The 22,745-nt window shown below is 41.4% G+C and overlaps 3 protein-coding genes and 1 pseudogene across 3 annotated transcripts; all 4 read right to left on the bottom strand.

Annotated features, from left to right (window-relative positions):
* Positions 1-1,150: 1,150 nt before the first annotated feature.
* LOC147433603 (ruBisCO large subunit-binding protein subunit alpha-like) lies at positions 1,151-7,410 on the bottom strand (annotated as a pseudogene).
* A 92-nt stretch (positions 7,411-7,502) lies between these two features.
* Positions 7,503-9,033, bottom strand: LOC147433602 (uncharacterized). The gene is made up of 7 exons (XM_086489754.1): positions 8,482-9,033; positions 8,327-8,380; positions 8,132-8,254; positions 7,989-8,060; positions 7,818-7,910; positions 7,674-7,739; positions 7,503-7,592 (listed from the first exon to the last, which is right to left on the bottom strand). The coding sequence occupies exons 1-7, from the start codon at positions 9,031-9,033 to the stop codon at positions 7,503-7,505; spliced, it is 1,050 nt and encodes a 349-aa protein (XP_086345880.1).
* A 410-nt stretch (positions 9,034-9,443) lies between these two features.
* Positions 9,444-10,982, bottom strand: LOC147433601 (uncharacterized). Its single transcript, XM_086489752.1, has one exon. It carries the CDS (start codon positions 10,980-10,982, stop codon positions 9,444-9,446), a length of 1,539 nt encoding a protein of 512 aa, XP_086345878.1.
* Positions 10,983-11,679: 697 nt separating this feature from the next.
* LOC147433600 (uncharacterized) lies at positions 11,680-12,998 on the bottom strand. The gene has a single exon (XM_086489753.1). The coding sequence runs from the start codon at positions 12,748-12,750 to the stop codon at positions 11,680-11,682; it is 1,071 nt and encodes a 356-aa protein (XP_086345879.1). The 5' UTR covers positions 12,751-12,998.
* Positions 12,999-22,745: the final 9,747 nt, after the last annotated feature.

Below are 22,745 nucleotides of genomic sequence, written 5' to 3'. Positions count from 1 at the left end.
TGACTAACAATTTCAGAGTTCATTTTTAAGCCCATATCATCATCTTGCGTATAACCACATGCAGTAAAGATGCACGCTTATGTGATTGCATCTTGAGAGAGGCCCTCGCTTTGCATCCAATGAAGACAACCAAGAGCTTTCTGGCCCTGCTCTTATAGCGACATCCCGCAATCAATACTGACATTCCAGATAGGAAGCTCCTGAAGCAATTTTTGTGCTCTCTCAAGTGCACCACATTTGGCATACATACCGACAAAGAGATTTCCCACATAGCTAATAAATGTTAAAAAAGAGGACAGTCACATGGACGCTCACCATGCTCTCGTTGTGCACATTATGGAATCATTGCGTTTATTGGAAGTGGTGGCATTTCGGACAGGGAGCTCCTCAAGCACTTAGTGTTTTCTCAAGCGCATCACATTTGACATACATATTGACCAAGACAGTAATAAGCACAACATCTTTTTTCAAGAGTCTTCGACTGATTGTGAAGTTTTCTGCCAACATCAGCATCTTGAGTAGAGGCACATGCCTTCAAGAGGCATGTGTAGGTGATTGCACCCGGAGAGAGGCCCTCGCTTCGCATCTGCTGAAAATAGCCCAGAGCTTTCTCTCGTTGAGTACATCCTGCAAACAATGCAGTCCAAGAGGCGACGTTCTGGATAGGAAGCTTCTCAAGTGCACCACATTTGACATACATATCGACCAAGACAGTGCCAAGCATGACTTCTATTTTCAACAGTCTTTGATTAGCAATATAATTGTGAATTTCTGTGCCCTGTCCCAACGCCTTCAAGATGCATGCGTAGAGCAACATGCCTTCCGCAACCTGCATAAGTGATTGCATATGGAGAGAGACCCTCACTTTGCAGCTACTGAGTGGCACACATATCGACGAAGACAAAGCCAAGCACGGCTTCTTTTTTCAACAGCCTCTGAATAACAATATAATTGTGAATTTCCGTGCCCATATCAGCACCTTGCGTAGAACCACATGCCTTCAAGATGCATGTGTAGAGCCACATGCCTTCACTATGCTGCACAGGTGATTGCAGTTGGAGTAGAGTTTTCTGCGATAAAAAAAGATGCATGCGTAGGTGATTGCATATGGAGAGAGCGCTTCGCTATGCTATGTGCCGCTGCTCTAAAATTACTGTGTGAAAGCAAGACGTCGATAAAAAAGATGAGCAAAGGAACGGTCATGTGCCACGTGGGAGGATGAGAAGCCAGATTTTTGCAATGCACATCTGGTCACCTTTGCAGGATCAATGACACCAGCCTCCAATAAGTTCTCATACTTGTCAATCATAGCATTGTAAAGAAGCTTCTCAATAAAAATAGCACCTTCAGTCCCTGCGTTATCTGCAATCAAAGCAGCGGGATTTGGTAGAGCCTTTTGTACAATATCAGCACCGAGCTTCTCTTCAGGATCTACAATTGTGTCCTTGATACCAGGGACCAAGGCAGAAAGGTGAACAAAGGCTGCCCCTCCACCCGAAACAATATATGCCCTCTTCAATTGCAGCAAAAGTAGCATTCTTTGCATCTTCATTTCTGAGTTTCTTATCTTCCAGCTCAGCCTCTGTGGGCTGCTCCCACCTTAATGACAACAACCCCACCAGAGAGCTTTGCTACTCTCTCCGACAACTTTTCTTGGTCATATACAGAGTCGGTTTCTGCAAGTTCTTTCTTGATTTGAGTAGTGCGAGCTTGGATTTCATCCTTGGTGGCTGCATCGGCGATAATGGTCGTTGAGTTGTTGGTCATTGTCACCTTCGGGGCAATCCCCAGCTGCTCAACAGTAACACTTTCAGGCTTCAAGCCAAGATCACTTGCTATGAACTCAGCACCAGTGACGATGGCAATGTCCTACAGTAAGGCTTTCCGTCTCTCACCAAATCCTGGTGCTTTGAGAGCAGCAGTGACGATGGCAATGTCCTACAGTAAGGCTTTCCGTCTCTCACCAAATCCTGGTGTTTTGAGAGCATCCACTTTCACGATTCCTCTCATCTTATTCACCACCAGAGTTCCTAAAGCTTCTCCTGATACATCCTTAGCAACAATCACCAAAGGAGCATTCAGCTATGAAACTTTCTCTAGAACTGATAGAATGTCTTTGATGGTGGCTAATTTCTGATCAGTGACAAGGATTCTTGCATTATCAAATTCCACAATGAGCTTTTCCTGGTTAGTCATGAATTGAGGGGAGATATACCCCCTGTCGATCTCCATTCCGAGCATTTCCTGGTTAGTCACGAATTGAGGGGAGATATACCCCCTGTTGATCTCCATTCCTTATTTGACTGTGATTGTCGTCTCAAAGGACGATGATGATTCAATTCACAACACACCATCTGGACCAACGTTGTCGATGGCATCAGTAATCATGGTACCTATGGCAACATCATTACCGGAAGAAATAGTCGCCACAGCTCTGTCACCAACGGAGAGAGGGAGAGGGAGAGAGAAGAAGAAGAAGAAGAAGGAGAGTATTTTAACGTCGTAGAGAGATGGATTTTTTGTCAACGCACAAGAGAGAGAGAGAGAGAGAGAGAACGACTGCAAAAGCCGCTGTTTTTTTTAGAGCTTTACAGTGCGTCGGCGGTGTAGTGCGTCGGCTGTTTTTTTTAGAGCTTTACAGCGCGTCGACGGTGTTTTTTTAGAGCTTTACAGTGAGATGAGGTGCAGCCACGTGGGTTGTTGAGGGGCTAAGGAGCGAAAAATTGCCACTTCGCTAACGAAGTAAAAACTTTCTCTTACGTTTGGTTCAACCCATGAATCTTAAATACTAGCCTTCCATAGCATATAGATTAGGTATTGCCAGAGTTTTTAGAATTTAATAATTTTTCTCCCATTTCATTTTAACATTATCAAATGGTTATCAAGTTGTTTTTATGATTGTTACACATCCATCAATATGTGTATTTAGTGTTCATACAAAAAAGCCAAAAGACATGTGTGTGTGTGTGTGTGTGTGTGTGTGTGTGTGTGTGAGAGAGAGAGAGAGAGAGAGAGAGAGAGAGAGAGAGAGAGCATCACTGCACCCCTTGCACAATTGTTTGATATTGTTTGAAAAAGGCTCTCTAACATGGATCCATTATAAAAATCCTTTTCTCCTTGGCACATACTCGTCTAGGCTATGGGGTTTGGACACTTGGGCACTCAAGGCTTTGGGGTGCGTTTCTTAGAAACATATTTTTTGTTTAAAAACGTAAGAATTAGGAATTAGAATTGAGACAAAGTGCGAGTGTTGGGATTCTCATTGTTTTGCTTAAAGGTTGTTCCTTCAAATTTTCAATAGTGCGAGTGTTGGGATTCTCATCGTTTTGATTAGATCAATTATTTCTTTTACCTAACAAGAAATATATATGGATTTCAAGCCTCTCATTGATTTGATTAGATCAATTATTTTTTATGCCTAACAATTGGATTCTGTATACCCGGTCATTGAAATGGTAGAGCTTGTTTGTAGTCTCTCTCTCTCTCTCTCTCTCTCTCTCTCTCTCTCTCTCTCTCTCTCTCCCCAAAAAAAAACAAAAAAGGCAGAATAATCCAAACCGTCCAGTATGCTGGTTTGGAACATCAGTCTTCTTTTACACCAACTCTTTCCCAATGTCAAAAGAGGGAATCCCTTTAGATGTCAAAAGTGATGGTTCTAATGTCTACGAGTGAGACTCCCTCTATCTCCAACGGCGTGGTTGCCTACGACAGAGCAAAAGAGTATCATTGTATGAATATCCTTCTCATCAAAGTACACAAACATAGACCCAATGATAGAGTTTTTGGTGGCCCACTACTTGCAAGAGGACTACTTGTTGCATAACCATGAATAGTGTTATGAGAAGTTGGATCACTCGTTGGAATAGATTTTACAGAAGACGTTGGAGTGCCTGAACCACAATCCATATTATGAGAAGTTTTGGCAGTAAGCAGAGATCCAATGAACTAAAATGGTACTGAGATGAGGCATGCACCTCATGCGCACCTCACTAATGGTGCCCAAGGTCTGGATGGCCGATCCCTTATGTTGGTCCACTCTTCATCTCTTAGCTATCCAATCTCCTATCCTGTCATCAAGGGACTTCTAGTTATGCCTCATGGACACCTTGCAACAACAACATTACTTTGCTGCTGCCAAATTTTGGCCTAGAGCACCATCAATATAGACATCAGGGCTGCACACCATCAAAACCTCTCTCTCTCTCTCTCTCTCTCTCTCTCTCTCTCTCTCTCTCTCTCTCTCTCTCTCTCTCTCTCTCTAACAGACTATAGAAATCCATTCAATATTGATAGTGAAGTTATGCCGAGCATGAAGAGATAAAGTAAAGTGGAGAGGCCATGCTGCTACACTCACCCATTATGTACATGCAGATAATGGATTCCTCTTCAACCCATTGCGCTAGAGGATTGTGGTCTTGCGAAAATCACTGCAATTTGAAGAGAAACCTCCCCAAAGACGTACATAGACCCTTACTTAAGCATTTACCATGCACACACACATGCATGTGTGTGTAGCTGTTTTAACTTATCTTATAAGACATAAATGAACTTTTACATTCAAAAGACAAACTAGCTTTAGAGAAAAGCCAAAAATTAGTTAAAAAACAACTCAGTCTTGGAATTATTTTTGTACATGGCATATGAGAATAAAGCCTCATTCTAGTAGTGATCCAATAAAGAATTACTTCCCAAGAGGTAGGAGCAAATGTACTATCTGACAGACAATAGCTTTAAGCCAAAAAAGTTCCAAGAAAGGATAGCGTCCTCACCTGTATCCATCCAAACAAGACAACAGATACGCTAGTCTTGGATGTGTTTTATAGGTGTCAGTGGACTGTATCGTTGTTATCCATGTCTATCTTACAACTTTTAAAACTTAAAACCATTGTCCAAAGTGTTCATGTTTCTTAGTTTTTTTTTGTTTAGTTACTCCAAAGATTTTAAAGAAGTACTTATAAGTATGGTATTTGTAAATCCCCAAACTTTCAATAGCATATATATCATTTTGAACAACAAATGCCACGATCTCTTCTGAACCAAGAGTCTTAATCCCCATAGCCTTTCTTTCAATACCAAAAGTACTTTGCCAGTTTTGTCAATGCCAGAAATCATAAACCACCTGAACCAGAAGATCGGGCTGTTACGGGTGAGCCAAGCACCCACATCCCACCAAGCCCCTCGTAGAAGCCTCAAGGGGATGCCACCATGTGCAGAAACTTGTCACATCAATACCCATGTTACACAAAAGCATTATTTGAACTTCAAAGACTCCAAAAACTTTCTCTTCCGTTTGGTTCAACCCATGAATCTTAAATTTTAGCCTTCCATAGCGTATAGATTAGGTATTGCCAGAGTTTTTATAATTTAATAATTTTTCTTCCATTTCATTTTAACATTATCAAATGGTTATCAAGTTGTTTTTATGATTGTTACACATCCATGAATATGTGTATTTAGTGTTCATACAAGTAAAGCCAAAAGACAGATGTTTGTGTGTGTGTGTGTGTGTGTGTGTGTGTGTGTGTGTGTGTGTGTGTGTGTGTGTGTGAGAGAGAGAGAGAGAGAGAGAGAGAGCATCACTACACCCCTTGCACAATTGTGTGTGTGCGCGTGTGTGTGTGTGTGTGTGTGTGTGTGTGAGAGAGAGAGAGAGAGAGAGAGAGACAGAGAGAGAGCATCACTGCACCCCTTGCACAATTGTTTGATATTGTTTGAAAAAGGCTCTCTAACTTGGATCCATTATAAAAATACTTTTCTCCTTGGCACATACTCGTCTCGGCTATTGGGTTTGGACACTTGGGCACTAAAGGCTTTTGGGTGCGTTTCTTAGAAACATATTTTTTGTTTAAAAACGCAGGAATTAGGAATTAGAATTGAGACAAAGTACTAAAGTGATGTGTGCTTCTGTGAAAGGGTCTCATTGGCATGTCCATGCATGTGTATCTATCTATACTAAGGATAAAGCGGGAGGGAATTCCGGTTCCCCCTCCCTACCACGCGTCAGAACGTCTTTCAAGCGGCGGGTGTGGCCTGCAGCTCCGAGAGCACAGTGACGCACAGAGAGAGAGAGAGAGAGAGAGAGAGAGAGAGAGAGAGAGGCGGGCGAAGCCCACCGCTTGAACTAGTACTATAATAAAAGGGGTGGGGATTCCGGCCCCCCCCCTTGCCACATGGCGCAAGCTCCTTCAAGCGACCAGTGTTCCCTGTAGCCTTCTGGCCACACAGCGACGCAAAGAGAGAGAGAGAGAGAGAGAGAGAGAGAGAGAGAGAGAGAGAGAGAGAGACGAACGACGGCTATCCTACCGGCGACCTAGCATTCTCACTTTATACGCGCCCTTTTCAGCCCCCTTAGTAGGCGCAAAGAGAGGCGACCTCCAAGGGGGTTATGTAGACCTGCTGACTCAAGTTGATACACAGTAAGTGCGGTGCATAAACATTTCCACTGTATGATAAGCAACAAACACAAAAGCTTCTTCAACTGTCGTCTATGGATTATCGTAACGAAGCAACTGGCACAAGTAACTTTAATTCAATTCCTACATAGCAAAAAAAAAGACTTTTCTAGATAAAACTTGAACATATGTAGGAAAAGTCCATACTAGTAAAAACGGAACCTTTTATTGTATATATATGCAGTAAAAATGACCCACATAATAAAACTATGTAGCTTTTTGACCAACATGCACGAAAAGAAAACTATATAGATTTTTGACCAACATATGCACAAGAAAAAACTACAAAGTAATTGGAACGGAAGAAAATCTATATAGTAATATTCACGTTAGTTTTATATACAATAGCTAGACAAAAAGAGTCACATAAGTGACTAACCTAAATCTAAGTTTTTTCTTATATATAAATTTATTGACTCTATAATTAAAATAATAATATTATAATAACAACTCTCACAAATATGTCGTAGATCTTGCATCAAAGAAACTAAATCTTTGCATCGAACTCATTATGCGTGGGTATTTGGAGCAGAGACTACCTCATAAGAAAAGAACAACATATAAGAGTAACTCACAGTAGGCTTTTGAAGAATTCAATCTAGGTCATAAATTTAACAATTGAAAATAGTTGATGCAAGAATGTTCACCCTTTCTTTGGGTCTCAAGGTTACATTAAACTAATCAAATTAGCATAAGATCACTCAACCACAATTACATAATCCACACTTAGTGGAGAAGAGTCACATTTGGAAATTCTAACTTTGTTTGTGGCCAAAAGGTACACTACAAATGATGAGCGCATTCTATCCACACTTTGCTCTTGACCATCTCCTGTGAAATCCGTACTACGCTTTGCTAGATTGAAACTAGCCTTCAGCGTAATATACAATGCATCAACTGTTGGAACCTCTAAAAACTTGATTAAAATCGTCTCTTGGTCGTCTTTATCAAAGTTCATTTCCTAAATAAAAGTTCAATTGTAAAAAGTCACTACTTAATTGAAAAAGCTTAATCCATGCCAAAAGATGAGTACAACTAGAGTCAATCTCCTTACATATTCATGAAACCCATTTGAGAGTTCATTGAAGGCCTTTGTATTTGAAGAGTAACACTCTCATTAAGAACATTCTTCAGTACACTCTGTATGCATAGAAAATTAAAAGCATAAAAGTTTAGTTAGAGCTCTAGACTATGAAATTTTGAGCAATAGATAACAACTACCTTTTTCTTGGTGCAATCTTTTTTTGCCTTTTTAGTCTGCATCATATCCATCATCTTTTGATTCCACTACATCAAAAAAGTTAAGTTAAAACTCAAAGCATACAAGGATATGAAGCATATAAAAGTTAAAAGATGTGAGTAAACCTTAGGTGCACGCTTGCTCTTTCTAGAGCTCACATCCACTTGATCTTCCTCGTGAGAGCTCTCAAAATCCATTTGTTCTTTAATGAGATCAACCTTTGCATGTTCTCAAAATAAAACACATTAAATACATAGCTAGTTTAATTATTGTAAAGGACAATAACATAGACATACCTTTGTGACATCTTCAATAAGAGCCAAGAAAGAACCATTTGAAGCTAAAGCCTCATCCTCTTCTTCTACATCCTAATAGTAAATAACTAGATTAAAGAAAGTGTACAAAATAATTCGACATAGTATAAGTTGAGAAAACATACATCTAGAAGGGCTTCAACTTGCACACTAGTGAAAATTGCCTCTGAATAATTCTCGTCTTTCTCAAAGTCAATCTGAGGATGATACACTTCCTCATTGATAGGTTGTAAATGATTTTCCTCAATCTACAATTCATGTATAACATTTCTAAATAACTTTTATTAAAACTAAACAAAAAAAACAAAGAATGTAGAAACTTCCACAAGCTGTTTTTCTTTGTCTTCCGCCTTTGCATTCACTAAGTCGGTTCCCTACAGTGCACAACTTCACATAATCAATCTTATATGATAGCTAAAAACAATGAAAAAATAATGATAATGTGGCTTACAGATATTAAATTTGTGGTATTGACCAGTGTTGATTTTTTCTTTTCATTCTTTCGCTCTGCTTGCCTGTGACGCAAGCAGAATGTGTAGATGTCCTCCACTTTCCAATGGTACTCTGCACCACGGAACATCACCTCCTCAATTTCATCATGGTGCTCTTGAATGAAGCTCACAAGTTCATCCTTCCCCTCTAGATTGTGCCGTAGGTCACAAAGCTTGGAATCAAATGCTTTCATCCAACCTCTAACAGTTCTCAGATTGGAGCGATGGACTGCATGTACACTGTCAGCATAATACTTTGCAAGCAACTCTTTTCCATACAAGAGTGTTGGATCTCTATCACTTTTCTTGAGTGGGAAGCCAAAGAGTTGCTCATATGTCGGAACTGGTTTTTCAACTGTGTCTTCCTTTGCAACTTGTATAGCCTTGCTATGCCGTTGAGACAATCTTCCAGCTGCCTTACTATTCTTATGATCAGCCTTAGAGGACTCTCCACCACTTGATTCTAGCTCTTTTACCCTTTTCTCTAGCATTGCTATTGTCTCTTTGAGAGACATTGTTTCAGATGGAGAAGCCATGTAATAGCTACAATGTCACAAGTTATACCTTAAATCATATAAAGTGTATAAAACTTAAAAACCACAACAAATTTTTTTTTCCGATCAATTAAAGTATTTTAATGTTTGATACATCAAAGGCTAAGCACTTTTGCATCTCCAAACTACTGGCAAATTTAATTGTGCACCACTTCTTGAAGACATGCACCTCCTACTAACTACAATAAAATCATGTATCACCACTTTGCATGAGTTCCAATCTCTCTCTTCATACTATTGGCTTTGTATCCTCCATGTGCAATGATCAAAACTATCATGTACTAGCCAAGCTAATTTGCATTTTTTGCCCTGGTGGTCAATCTCTCTAACAACTGCGTGTACAAGATCATCTTCACCATCACTTTTGGTTGCTAGAACGATATCACCAACCTCTAACCAAGGGGGTGCATGTCCGACATCTCCGAGAGTTGTAGCCGCTTTCTTTGAATCAAATCCTTCACCTCATATGCTACTAGCCTGTTACCTGTCAATGGAAGAGGTATGAACTTATGCATCAAAGATGAGATTGGTCTTACACAATCCCAAGTGTACGGCATAGTTTGTTGTTGTGCAATGCTCATTCTAGTTGCATGATGAACTATTAGTTCGTCAACCCCATTGTGTGAGGATATGCATTGTCTATAATACTCTGTCCCAAAATACAAATAATATTGACCATTGTGCTCAATAGAGAACAATGTTTTTATTTTGGCCTTCCAATGCCCTACAGGAAGAGCATCAATATCACCATTGTCCTGCTTTACAGTCACACGATCACCAACTTTAAAAGCCTCACCCTGGTAAAGTATCTTTTGGTAGGTTGTGACAAGAGTATTTTCACCTTCACTAACTGTCATCGCCCACAGTTGCTGAAAGTACCTTTTATCCTCATCTGAAAGGTATCTCTTTGTGCGTTTCTTCTTGGTTATACCGATCCCTTTTGCTCTAATCATGTTGTGGCAGTAAGCCAGTTCATAATCTACCAAAATCTTATGGCATAGCTCCCTGGCTCTTGTTAGAGATGAGAGTTCCAAGAGCCCTTTTTCATGGAAGATAGAGCATTGTGGACTCTTAGGATGTAGTAGAGTGAAATCATCTAGGAGTATCAACCTTTGGTGTAAGAATGACAAATTCCTCTCGTGCGGCAGGAATCCATCCTTCTCCTCTTGAAGCACGCGAGTATCCAATGTAAACAAAACGCGCTTGTAAAAGTGGACATAAGTTATCTCATTATTTTTTTTATTTGTCTTTACTCCCATGTATATGGAGACCATCCTTTCAAAAATGTAACACCAATATACATCATGAGATCCATGCCTGATAATGTCATCAAGCAATTCCCCATTCCCAGCAATATGCTCCAATGGTGAAGATTTTGGACCAAAGAATTCCTCGCTCCTTACTCGCCAAGATGAGAACAATGATTGCATTATCTTGATACTCTCCTTTGTCCAACCCTTCTCACGACTAAAATTGTAAAATGTGTGGGCAATTTCTATTAGGAGAAGACCAAGCTCATACATGGGTCTTGATACCTCGTTGATGACACTCAATACATATGGCAGACACCACTGAACAAATTTTTGATTTTCCTCTGCCTTAAAACCTTCAAAGTACTTTCTAAGAGTGTGTGGCCACCTGCCATTGCGAATTGATGGTGGTGCAAGCTTGTATACAAGCTTGCAACATTCATCCACCTTCTTTTTCGATTCATTTTGCAATCCTCGCATGACATTTGATGTATACTTACAGAACAAATTCAATGGAAGAACATGCATTGTATCATACACCAAGTCACGTGACAAGTCAAAGCCATATAAGTCAAAGAACTTCCATAACACTGAATCTCCAGATAGTCCTGCATGTGAAAGATTAGTCTCTCTTTGAGTTTGAGAGGTTGCTCTGCTAGCCTGAGTTACTGCATTGGACATTTCCAAAATGCGGCGTTTTGTTGGTGGATATCTTGATTGTCATCTATTGTCATCATAAACATATCGCCCTCTATACATTGGATTACTAGCATCAAGAGTTGCTTTGGGCTTGTCTCTTCGACAACCCTCCTTGCCACCGTCCTTGAAGAGTCCTATTTTGCACTGGGCAGGATGATCTCCACTGACCATCATAAGCATCCCGCATAATATGCATGTCTGTTGCCGTTCAGTTCCCATGCCAAATATTTTGTTGACATCATAGTTTTAGTGTACTTTTATTCTTGACATGAACAAGTCTTGCAATTCCTCCATAAGAGGACGTAGAAAAGCACCAAATGGACCACTATTGTTTCGGGCTAATTTCTTGGAGCTAAATGGGAGGAATAGTACTGGGAGTACACTAACATTGGAAGACTTGCCCATGTTCAAAATTTTTATCTCTACAACCCCACTGTCTTTCTGTGTGGTGCGAGAGGATTGGAACCCATCGTAATGCAATAGAAGTGCCAGGTTACGGGGATCTCCCTAGAAAATTATTATGCCATATGAAAATACTCAAAAAATAAAAAAAGTAAATAAAAATAGCATGCCAATATTTCTAAAACCATACCTCAATCAATCGCTTATTAGAGACTCCACGTCTGCGACAATCTCTACATAGGAAAATATATTCTTGAGTCTGCTCATTCCACCCTTGTTAAATCTCCTGCGGCGGACGGGATGAAGGAGGAAATGTTGTGTACACCTTTTTACACCCTGGGGTTGTACATATAACTGGAAGCTCAAATGTGGCATGTGGGTCCCAAAAGTGCTGGACTATACGACATTTTGCACCATCCCAAAAATCATGGATAAACTCCGGTTGTAGTTCAGGTGGCTTTCCCAACCACTTGTCTTGGTTTCTCCACATGGAGAGCATGCCATGACACAAAGACTTGCTCTTCAACATAAGCTCAATCTGTCTTCCAATTGAGAGATAATCAAAGGCTAGTGTCTCCTTGCGAGGCTTTTGACAACTTGGGCACCTTTCACAACATGCCAAGCAATCACGCTTCGCTTTCCTTTTTCTACTATTAGTGATGCATGCACAAATTTCCACACTACATCCTTCATAGTTGTCCTCCTTGCTTGGGCGTAGGAGCTCTGGCTCATGGCGATTCCCTTCTTCACCCATGCAGACCCTATATCGAAGAGGTTGTACCATACCAAGCCCTTGAAATAGTGATTGCAATTGGTCCCAGCAAGCAGGCACCCTATAGTTATCAAACAAAAAACCATCCCAATCATGTTCAAATCGAACCAAGATTTTGCTTAGGCTTGGATCCTCTCTATTGGAGTCATCCTTGCCTATTTTTGCCCCACCCATGTCACCGAATAGTAGACGAAGCATTTCATCTTGACCGCTAATGGGAACCTGATATTCATCCGACAATGTCTGGAATTGAATGATCTTTGATAAAATTGCAATTCCAAGCGGTGCATGATCTGGACAAGAAGGTTGTTGGTAGTCTTCATCTGCTCCAGTTGTACTTGCCGATCTCACCTCTATGCCCTCTTCAAAGCCCTCTTCCACATTCAAAGAAGCATCTGATGGTTCCATGTCTAGTATATTGTCATCAAAGTGTCGTACCTCCACACCATCTCGATTTACAAACCCAAGCTCAGTTACTAGATTGCCTGCAACACTCCTTAGTTGTGCATGCCTGAAAAATGTCGTTTTCCCAACATATTTTCCACCCTGGAAAAATGCAGAACATGTACACCACATTCTTCGTGTGGTGTCATTGTCGGATGCACTCTGGAGAGGCAGTGTACTATCAAGCTCATTCACATTAGGTGATTGACCTTGAAGGGCTTCTAAATTTCTGTTGTAATGTACATCTGGGTGAACTTTATGGAGTGCCTCCTATTTTCTATGTTGAAAAAGGTGCTTCTGCTCAGCATTTGATATCCTTCCAATGTAAATGCACATTTATACGTGCATGCACACTTGAAAGTCTTTGAGGTGGAAGCCATGTACATTTATACGTGCATGCACACTTGAAAGTCTTTGAGGTGGAAGCCATGTATGCATGTATCACCTAAATGTCATGATCCATGGTTACACGGACTATAGTGACCCAAAAAAACACTTTTGCACATGATGCTAGTGGCAAAGGTTGTAGTACCACATACTCTAAGTCATAGTACAAATTAGATATTTATGAGAATGAGCACCGTGCATTCAAAAACTATTTTATTAATAACACGCGTGTGTCAATATGCGAATGACCCACTCAAAGGTGACAAAAGGACTGTATGTCTGCCATAGTAATACTTTGCAGCATTGTGCAACTTCATTAATTGGAGAGTCACATACAATAAAAGACTGATGTGAGCACGCTTGTTGGATCTTTTAACATAGATGATGGATACATTCACGCAAGACACAATTTCTTGCTCGGAATAAGGCTTTTAATCACAGCAAGCCTATCGCTTAAAATCCTTGGAGATATACAATTTTCATCATGGAAAACTACTTTGTAATAATCAAGTGGATTTAAGGTTTCTTTCAAAATCACTAAAGCCATATTCTCGGGCCACCACCTAGTGTCATCTATAACTATTCTCGAAATGCGTATCGGTGGCCTTTCTCTCCCAAAGACATAAAAGTGTTTCTCTGGCCAAACGATCATTCCTTCAAGATGGCAGGCTAACTCAACAACTAGTTCTTCTACTACTTCCTGTCGACCCATAACCTACATATGCATGTCTGCAAGAATGAGCCCGTGCATTCAAAACTATTTTATTAATAAAGATGGCAGGCTAACTCAGCAACTAGTTCTTCTACTACTTCCTGTCGAGCCATAACCTACATATGCATGTCTGCAAGAATGAGCCCCGGCATTCAAAACTATTTTATTAATAAAATGTGTGTCAATATGCGTGATGTCTATGCCAAGCTAGACGTCGCTCTAAAAGAAAGAAAGAATCATTTAAATTTTGAAAAAAATGATTGATCATATTTGTTTTGCGTTTTGAGTTTTATACATGCGTACACATACTTCATGATTCACAACAACCTAGCACCAAAGATGCTTACAATACAAAAGTAGAGTTGTTTTACTGTATATATAAGAGAGCATGATATGATAAATTAAAATGATTTTGCACATTGATATGATTTTTAACTAAGACATTATTTTTTATAACACGTATTTGTTCATATATTTTTTGCTAAAGTGAAATCGTTGTGCAAACTACGTGAGATCGATGTGCAAACTATGTGCGTGCGTGCAAAGGAGAGAGCCATGGATCAAAGTAGATAGTTAAAATGTAGCTAACCGCAAAAAAAAACGGCGTAGAGAAGCTTGTCTTGGCCGATGAAACAACCCGCTGATCACGGTTGAACCACTAGAATCGTCGTCGTTTCTCTCAATTTGAAAAACGCATACGTATACACTGCAGTAGGTCGATTCTGTGCGTGCAAAAAATTGAACTGCAATGAGAAAATATTGGATGTCATCCTTCACATAGTAGCATAAAAATTCACACATTGTCATAAAACAAAATGAAAGGTGTAACTAAAGATATAAAAGAAATGTTATTTGGGCAAATTACCAAAGAGTGGAATATATACTTACTAAGCTCGCTGAGTAGGTTCTTATGTGCTGGAGCTTTCTGGAGTTGCACACATACAGTTTGTATTCAACCTTGCCAAGAAGGGGGTACTCGGTGCTGTACTTTAAATGCGGTGAGGAGAAATTTAATCGCTGTTGCATTGTAACTGCGCAGCTCGATCGAACCAGTATGACCAGCAGTTCATGAGCGCTTGACAATTAGCTAATTGGTAGTGAGAATGAGCAGGTCAAAGCAGCTAATTTTGCACACAGTGTACTGCCCTGCTGGTCGGAGCACCTAAAATATACGGTCGCTCAATGTGTGAAACTGCGCTTCTGATTGCAGACCAGATCAAGCTCATGCGGTGCGCTGTGTACTGCTTTATGCAGCCGGCTGAGCTGCACCCTCTGAGAAAATTCAAGCAACACCGCACTGCAGTTGGCCGCTTCGCACCTTCGACAACCTTAACTAGCAGCTAGGGCCGGCTGTTGTCATGGCATATTCCTGCGCAAGCTGCTTCACTCCCAATGGGCATCTTGCTGCAGGCAGTGGAGGAGGCACAGAATGGCACAGCTGAAGCTTAAGACGATAGCGCAGACAGAGTGGGAAGCGTAGAGATGCTCGATCAGATGGGCTTGGAGATCAGCTGCAACCATTGCGCCCGGCTTTTAATATTAAATCCTTCACAAAAACCCTCAGTTTGCGCACCAAATTTTAGGTTCCTAGGTATGTAAAATTCACGCCACAGTCAACTGGGTTCATTTAGTCCAGCCTACCAAATGGTTAGAGCAGTGTTCGGGAAAAATTTGGTAGGAACTCTTACAAAATTAGGTTTATTTTTGGGATTTTTGTTTGGCTTCATTGTCAGATTTATGCTCTTGGTTCGTGGCTTTCGCATCGTCTTTTTAGTGTGAAAAGTGTAAATTTGTGTCATAAGCTTGGTAAGATGTTGATACTGTTGTCATTATTAATCGAAGACATTGTGTGCTTGATTGAAAGGATACTCGAAGTCACATGCTTGGAGAGGTTGCTCAGACTATTGTCGATGGCACTTTCTGAGTGAATTTCTCTGCTGTTTTACACTAATTTTCTCTATTTTGGGGTGGAATTTCACCTTTTTCCCTTGCCTTCAATTGGCATTTTTGAAATTGAAAACGGCACGATATTAAGCTGAGACATATTTTTACCGAACATTGGCTTAGAGTCACCTCCTAACCTTTGAAATCGTTTGAAGGTGAGCTGTGCTACAAAATTTTCACAAATCTCCGGCAAATTGTATTATTTTCCAAATCAGATGTACACTAACACTAACTCATCCTATCATGCACGTACATTTGCGCATGTGCGAGCTCACGTGCGTTTGTGCATGCTAGCACGTGCACGAGAGAGAGAGAGAGAGAGAGAGAGAGAGAGAGAGAGAGAGAGAGAGAGAGAGAGAGAGAGAGAGAGAGAGAGAGAGAGATATGAAATGTTATATTGAACGTCTGCAAAATTCCAAAAAGTGCATACGAGAGAGAACCAATGCAATCTTGCATTTTGCATTGTGCAGGAAACCAAACATCATTTAAAAGATATAGTCTATCAAGTCTAGACCACGAAGATATATGAGATTTGGAGTGGAAGGTAAATGCACTATATATAAATGTTGTTGCATGATCCAAGAGTGCAACATTGGCATCCTAGTGGGACAATTCAAGTCTTTAGCATTGATAGTAGCTATTTTTATTGTGGAGTGTTTAGAACCCTTTGTGTGGCCTATGTCTTGAGACCCCTAATCATTGTCCTCCGTATTGACCTCAATGTTTGTAGTAGGTGCATCTTTTTTATGTTTATTTTTTTCAGTAGTATGATCTGCATCTTTAATTGCAGCTATAGTGTCAGGTGATGGCATATCATGCACTATATCAAAAACATTAGGGCTAGCATATCTTGAAGAGTTTTTTCTAGGTCTGAATGTTTTCGTGGCAGATACAGACTAAAAGTCCTCAGCATATATGGGTCTTTTCCCTTTATCAATAATCTTGACACCCCCATGAGGATTATTAGATGAAGACCTTTGATTATTTTTGGCATTAGAAGTTCCAGTGCTGGAAATTGCAACCCTTCCCACCCTTCCTTAGGGGTCTAGCCCTGCACATGCATGGCACTTTTGTGATAGGCCTTCCCGGTGAAGAGCATGCCGTTCAGAGGCCCCTTCCCAATAGACGGGTCCTTTGAAAATAAGCCTTCACTAGGAAGGGCAAGTTTTGAAAATGCCCTTCAAAGATAAATTCTATAAAATAGCCCAAAAAAAATCAAAGTAGAAGGTTGCGTAGTTAAAACATGAGCCTAAGTTCTAAGGTGTAACTCGGATGTGCTGCATTCACGATCGATTTGTTTTACTTTGATCTTTATGGTGGTAGGAAGTTTCTCCGATAGATTATAATTTGCTGCCATGTGTCATTTTGTCTTCCTATCCATTGGACATGTTGGGGTGGGGTGGCAAGGGCCTCGGTGTGGTGGCATCCGCTGCTCAAGATCTATGTCCAAATATATTGTTTGTAAGGTCCTAGTCTTTATGGTGTTTATGCTCCTTGTAAAATATAAGTTTAAATTTATTAAAATTTGAATCCCACCACCTAAATCAAAGAAGAGATAACACTTTTAATATGTTATTTTTAATAAAGACCTTCAAAAAATCAAAATGCGACAAGATTTGAGAGTGGCAGCTCACTAGTTATGCTTTTTATATGGATGTAGATGCTTTGCAATGCAAAGTCTAATGCAACCAGACTTGTGATGTGTGCAACGTGCATGATGATTCTAGAATCTAGCGACCTCTAAGCTCCTCCTCTAATGTCCTAGCCTCTAGTGCATGTGTGACTACAGTTGAGTTTGGGCATGAATCTTTTAAAGGAAATGAGGAGATAGCATTGAGTCTCAAGGAAACAAGTCACGATCTCTCTCTCTCTCTCTCTCTCTCTCTCTCTCTCTCAACGCATTTCTGGCCTCTACATGGCTTCACATGAGAGATGAACACTTTCTATGTACACTTCTTTGTCTCTTTGCGCCACCCACTACCCTCTCTCCTACGTGCATCTATAGCATGCAAGTAGGAGCATGCCCGTTGAAGGGCCACTATATGCCAAGAGAATCTCGAACCACATCTTGGCCCCTAGCCTCTACCCTTGCACAAACTCCTGGATCATGTCGTCCATGCCTTTGTTGCAATAGGCATTGACTAAGACACCTTCCTCTTTCTTCCTCTTAGAGGGCCTTACCTCGTTGAATTGCCTCCCTCCTCTTCCTTTTGTCAGATGGCCTCACCTCACAAAATGTCCCTCAAACTTGCACACTCTTGCATACTCTTCTTGTGGCACATGTTGGCTAAAGTGAGTGCTCTCAAGATGTGTGTGTGTGTGTGTGTGTGTGTGTGTGTGTGTGTGTGTGTGTGTGTGTGAGAGAGAGAGAGAGAGAGAGAGAGAGACAAAGAGAGAGACGTGAAAACTAATGGTGATGCTTTTGGGGGGAAGAGGAGCAAACAGAGCTAATATAATATACCAATATTCTAAAAATTTACGAACCATCGAATTTAATTAAAGAATACCTAATGCTAGCTCCTCTTAAGTATGGAACAACAAAAGATACACCAAAAGCAAGTGAATATTTCATAGGAGCAAGAAAATTAAGGGGTATCGAGTGACGGGTTGGTGCATGTTTGCCTTGCATGATGACGGGCAAAGTGTATGATGGCCCTTCCTCTCCGAAGGCCAACTAAGGGAATTCCCCTTCCTAGGAAGGACAAGGGCACCCTTCAATTTCTAGGCCTGATTATAACCCCTTGCCTGGCTCCCTGCATTGAAGAGGGGTCTAGATATCCCCTTATTAGCAACCATGCCTTGAGGGTGTGCATAAGCAGGAGAGGCTGAGGGTGGTACTTGAGGAGAGGGATTTTCACTGATATTGTGGATAGTTGTGGGTGATTTGCCAAATATTTGCTCCCGAGGGGCCATATTTTTACTTCCAAGATAAGAGGGGATCAGATCAGCAGTGTTTTGAGAGACAGATGGGCAATTTTTGGAGAAGTTCCCTAATTTATTGCAATGATAACATTCTCCAGCAAGGGAGCCCCATTTCAAGTACAACACTACCCGTCCTATTTTTGGTATAGTGATGTCCATTGTTTCAGGAAATGGATTTTGGGTGTTCCAAAGAAGATAGGCTTTGTTCCTCTTGGGTGAGTTGATGGTAGGAGCATATAGAACCTGGCCTAAAGTGGAAGTGATCTCCTTGATACAAGGCCACAAAAATGAAGGGAGGTCAATATATTCAACCCATACAGGGCACTGAGAGAGGAGGGCATCTTTGATAATTTTTATTGGCTTCCATTCAAACATGTACACTACTTGCCCGAATAGAATAACAGTGGGATGGGTGAGGAAAGCAACCTCATCCTAGGGTTTCGGAAAAAGGATTTCAAAAAGTCCTTGCCCCGCATAAATTTTTTTGTCAATTACATGGTTACCAAACCCTTTGTCTATTCCTGGAGAATGTCGTTTATCTGTGGGATATGACCATTAAAAAGCAGAACAACAGCCCTAGATTTGAGACCGAAATTTGCTTCCAAACAGATTCAGTGTCAAGGGAGATCTTATGGTCCCCTTTGATTTGGGGATCATTAGTTACCATCTCTTTCAAAATGTCAAACAACACAGCAGCGTCGAATGCTGGGGTGTTTTCAAGCTTATCATGAACAAGACTTTGGGCTTCCTCTCTAGGGTTAACCATGAAAGCTAATGGAAGAATAGGGGAAGACATAGCAAAGAGAAAATGGAGGACCTGATGAGGTTTTCGAGCCAATGAAGTGTCTATGAGTTGCTATTAATACGCACCTTCGGCCTTAGGTCTTCTTTGCATAGACATAGTGCGAGAAGAGACGGTGGTGTATCTAATCACAGCGGAAGGATCGAAACCCTAGCACACCATGGCAAGGGCTCTCTCTCTCTCTCTCTCTCTCTCTCTCTCTCTCTCTCTCTCTCTCTCTCTCACACACACACACACACACACACACACACCATGTAGAAGCAGATGACAAATACGTCTCTCTCTCTCTCTCTCTCTCTCTCTCTCTCTCTCTCTCTCTCACACACACACACACACACACAAACGACCATGATGAACACTTCTCTCTCTCACACACACACACACACCCGTGACACAAAGAGTTGCAACAGATATCAAAATCCTCTCTCTACGATGTACCGCATCTCTCTCTCTCTCTCTCTCTCTCTCTCTCTCTCTCTCTCTCTCTCTCTCTCTAGGATGTGCACGCACATTTGTGACACGTGGCAACGCTCATAGCTCGAGATTTTTTTAAAGCGATATAAAGTAGTAGTATAGATGATGCTTTTTTTCAATGCTGAACAACTCTGGTGAATGTATTTTACAGATAATAAAAGTTTTGACATTAACTACATTGTAGTTAAATACATGTTTACATTTCGTATATAGAGAGTATTGTCTAATAGAATTCTGCTAGTTAACTATGGTTTTCCTATATAGGAAATAGAAGTTACGATCATTTTCTTATATTGAATAGCATGTTACCTAGTAATCCACTTGTTTTTCTATATAGAATTGTCTTGTTATGTAGACATTTCCTTTTCCTAGATATATATAGGAAATCTAGCTTGTTATAACTAGTAGAATAGATACATTTTACAAGATACATGGGGTTTTCCTATGTAGGAATTGATTTAAAGTTCCTTGTGATGGTAGTTGTAGAGTTGAGTTAGAGGAGTGCTCCATCTGCTTGGAAGGCATTGAAGAGGGGCAATCGGTGTGCGTGCTCCCCCGTTGCAAGCATGGCTTCCATTCTGCCTGCATTGACAAGTGGCTTCTCACTCCTAAGAAAGACACAACTTGCCGGCCATGCTTTAAATGAGTTTATGCAATGGGCGATGGGGGAGACCTGGTAATTCAAGTCAGTACGCGCCCTTGCACACGCGCTAGCTATGCCCTATGAGAAGAAGTAGATTGAAGTAGCCTAGAGAGGACTTCGTCGGGAGTTTTCTCAGGTGAGTGGGTAGAGAGAGAAATCATGAGAGAGAATCCATGGCCTCTATATGTATTGCACTGCTGACAGTTGTGGTTTTGTTTATATAGATGTATGTACGTGAAGTTTTCACCATGGTGCTATTTGCAAGCTTTGTGAAAGCAAGATTCAAGCTTTGTGACTACCTAGCTGGCTGTCACGTACGCTTCAATATTGCGCCTCTATTCCTTGCCTTTGTCACTTCTTAACTGCTCCATGGTGGCTTGCTCATTACGGTCTCGTCACCTGACGTGTATGCTAGCTCTTAACACCTCATTACGATCGTTACCTGACATGTTTGCTAGCTCTTAATACCTCATGGCGCCCTTGATCTCTCCTCATTGCCTAACGTCACCTCACAGATGCCTCATGGCACTTTCTCATCATTGCCATCGGCACCTCACGAGAAGGCTCTCTGCAACTGCGAGAGATGCTGGGTGCCGCCTCTGCTCTACTGATGGCTGCTGAGAAGAAGGTGCTCTTCATAGGCTTGGAGCGATCCACAGAGGGATCTAGCTATGGCGTAGCAGTATGAGTTCTCCAACCGTCGACGTAGACGTCCTTGATCACCCGTGCCGAGATCTGGCTGTTGTCTATCTCTCTCTCTCTCACGAGCGCGCGGACAGTCATTTGACCTTTTTTTAACTTCACTAGTGTGGCCGGCGGCCTTCGGCCGCCTCTCTCTCTCTCTCTCTCCCCCCCCCTGCGTGCGCACTATCCTCACTGTATCCGGATAAAGCAAATTGCGACACGTGGCACTAGAAAACCAATCTCCTTAATATATAGGATAGATTTTATTTTGTACCTGGACATTGTATTAGATCCACCAAGTTGGATACAATAGATCCACCAAGTTGGTGATTGTATTTGTTTTCTCTCATTGGTCATTTTGGCCTTTTGAAGATGGTTAATATAACATGTCATTTCATTTCTTATTCTCTCTCTCTCTCTCTCTCTCTCTCTCTCTCTCTCTCTCACACACACACACACACACACACACACACACATCCACAACTGCACTACTCGGTGTTGAGCTTACTCAGGTAGCACAAATCCCCCTCCCCCTACCTACCTACCTACCGCTCTCAGGATCGCACTTTATACCTTATCGCCCTACGTGGGGCTTGTCAACCAGCACCCGCCAACCTGTTGGCCATCGCACATTCAAGGCATAGCTTGCACACATATTCGGGCATGAGTCTCACAGTGCAAGAGGTTCCACCGACTGATCAATAGCCAGTCGTAGAGAGAGAGAGAGAGAGAGAGAGAGATGTAAATCAATGCTGGTGTTTTTGGCACGCAATACAAAGTTCAATGTGGATATCACGCAATACAGAGCTTGAATACGTGTGTGTGTGGGGGGGGGGGGGGGGGGGGGGGGGGGGGGAGAGAGAGAGAGAGAGAGGATGCCAAGGAACAACAATGCCATCTATCTGCCTAGCTTCATAGCGGCGCCATCGAGCTGTGGACAGTGGGACTACCAATCCGATACCCTCCTCCACTCCTTCCATAATGCCCACGATGGCCAACCTATGGATATCTGCCGCAATCGATGCATTCCAAGGTACGATGCCCAAGAGGAAAGCTATTTTTAGTAGACCCGGAGCAAGGGTCGATCCAAAAATACCAAAATGGTCCTTGCTTCTTCAATGCACATAATCGCCCATGCTAGATCAAGATCGCCCCTATTGCGTTGTTGGAGATGAGAAGCCCCTGGAAGTGGAAGAGAGAGAGAGAGAGAGAGAGAGAGAGAGAGAGAGCACTCACGTGTAGAGGCAGGAGCGTGGAAGACAGAACGAGGGGAGGATGAAATGAAACAAAATAAAGTGAAGTGTAATATTAAACGTCTTCAAAGGGCCAAGGACCAAAATGACCTATGAGACCAAACTCATACAATCTTGGTGGATCTAATACAATGTTTGATTACAAAATAAAAATGAAGTAAAGTTAAAACTAAAATCATTATCATCAATGCCACGACATCAGGCATTGTTCAATGCTAGGAATTTTCCAAGAAACTATTGCATCGATGTGCTGAAGAGCATCGTCAATGTCCGTCTCTCTAAATACTCGTCCTAGAGGTCTCCCAT

This window comes from Adiantum capillus-veneris, chromosome 19 (genome assembly GCF_014529385.1).
Source record: "Adiantum capillus-veneris isolate H3 chromosome 19, ASM1452938v2, whole genome shotgun sequence".
NCBI classification, from domain to species: Eukaryota; Viridiplantae; Streptophyta; class Polypodiopsida; order Polypodiales; family Pteridaceae; genus Adiantum; species Adiantum capillus-veneris.
This window is presented reverse-complemented; position numbering and strand designations above follow the sequence as displayed.

Coding starts and splice junctions, on each gene's coding strand:
- LOC147433601 (XM_086489752.1), bottom strand. CDS start 10,982: ATGTCCAATGCAGTAACTCAGGCTAGCAGAGCAACCTCTCAAACTCAA.
- LOC147433600 (XM_086489753.1), bottom strand. CDS start 12,750: ATGTGGTGTACATGTTCTGCATTTTTCCAGGGTGGAAAATATGTTGGG.
- LOC147433602 (XM_086489754.1), bottom strand. CDS start 9,033: ATGGCTTCTCCATCTGAAACAATGTCTCTCAAAGAGACAATAGCAATG. Junction 8,061..8,131: donor AAGTTGAAGCCCTTCTAGAT/GTATGTTTTCTC, acceptor ATTTACTATTAG/GATGTAGAAGAAGAGGATGA. Junction 7,740..7,817: donor AGAGCAAGCGTGCACCTAAG/GTTTACTCACAT, acceptor TTTTTGATGTAG/TGGAATCAAAAGATGATGGA.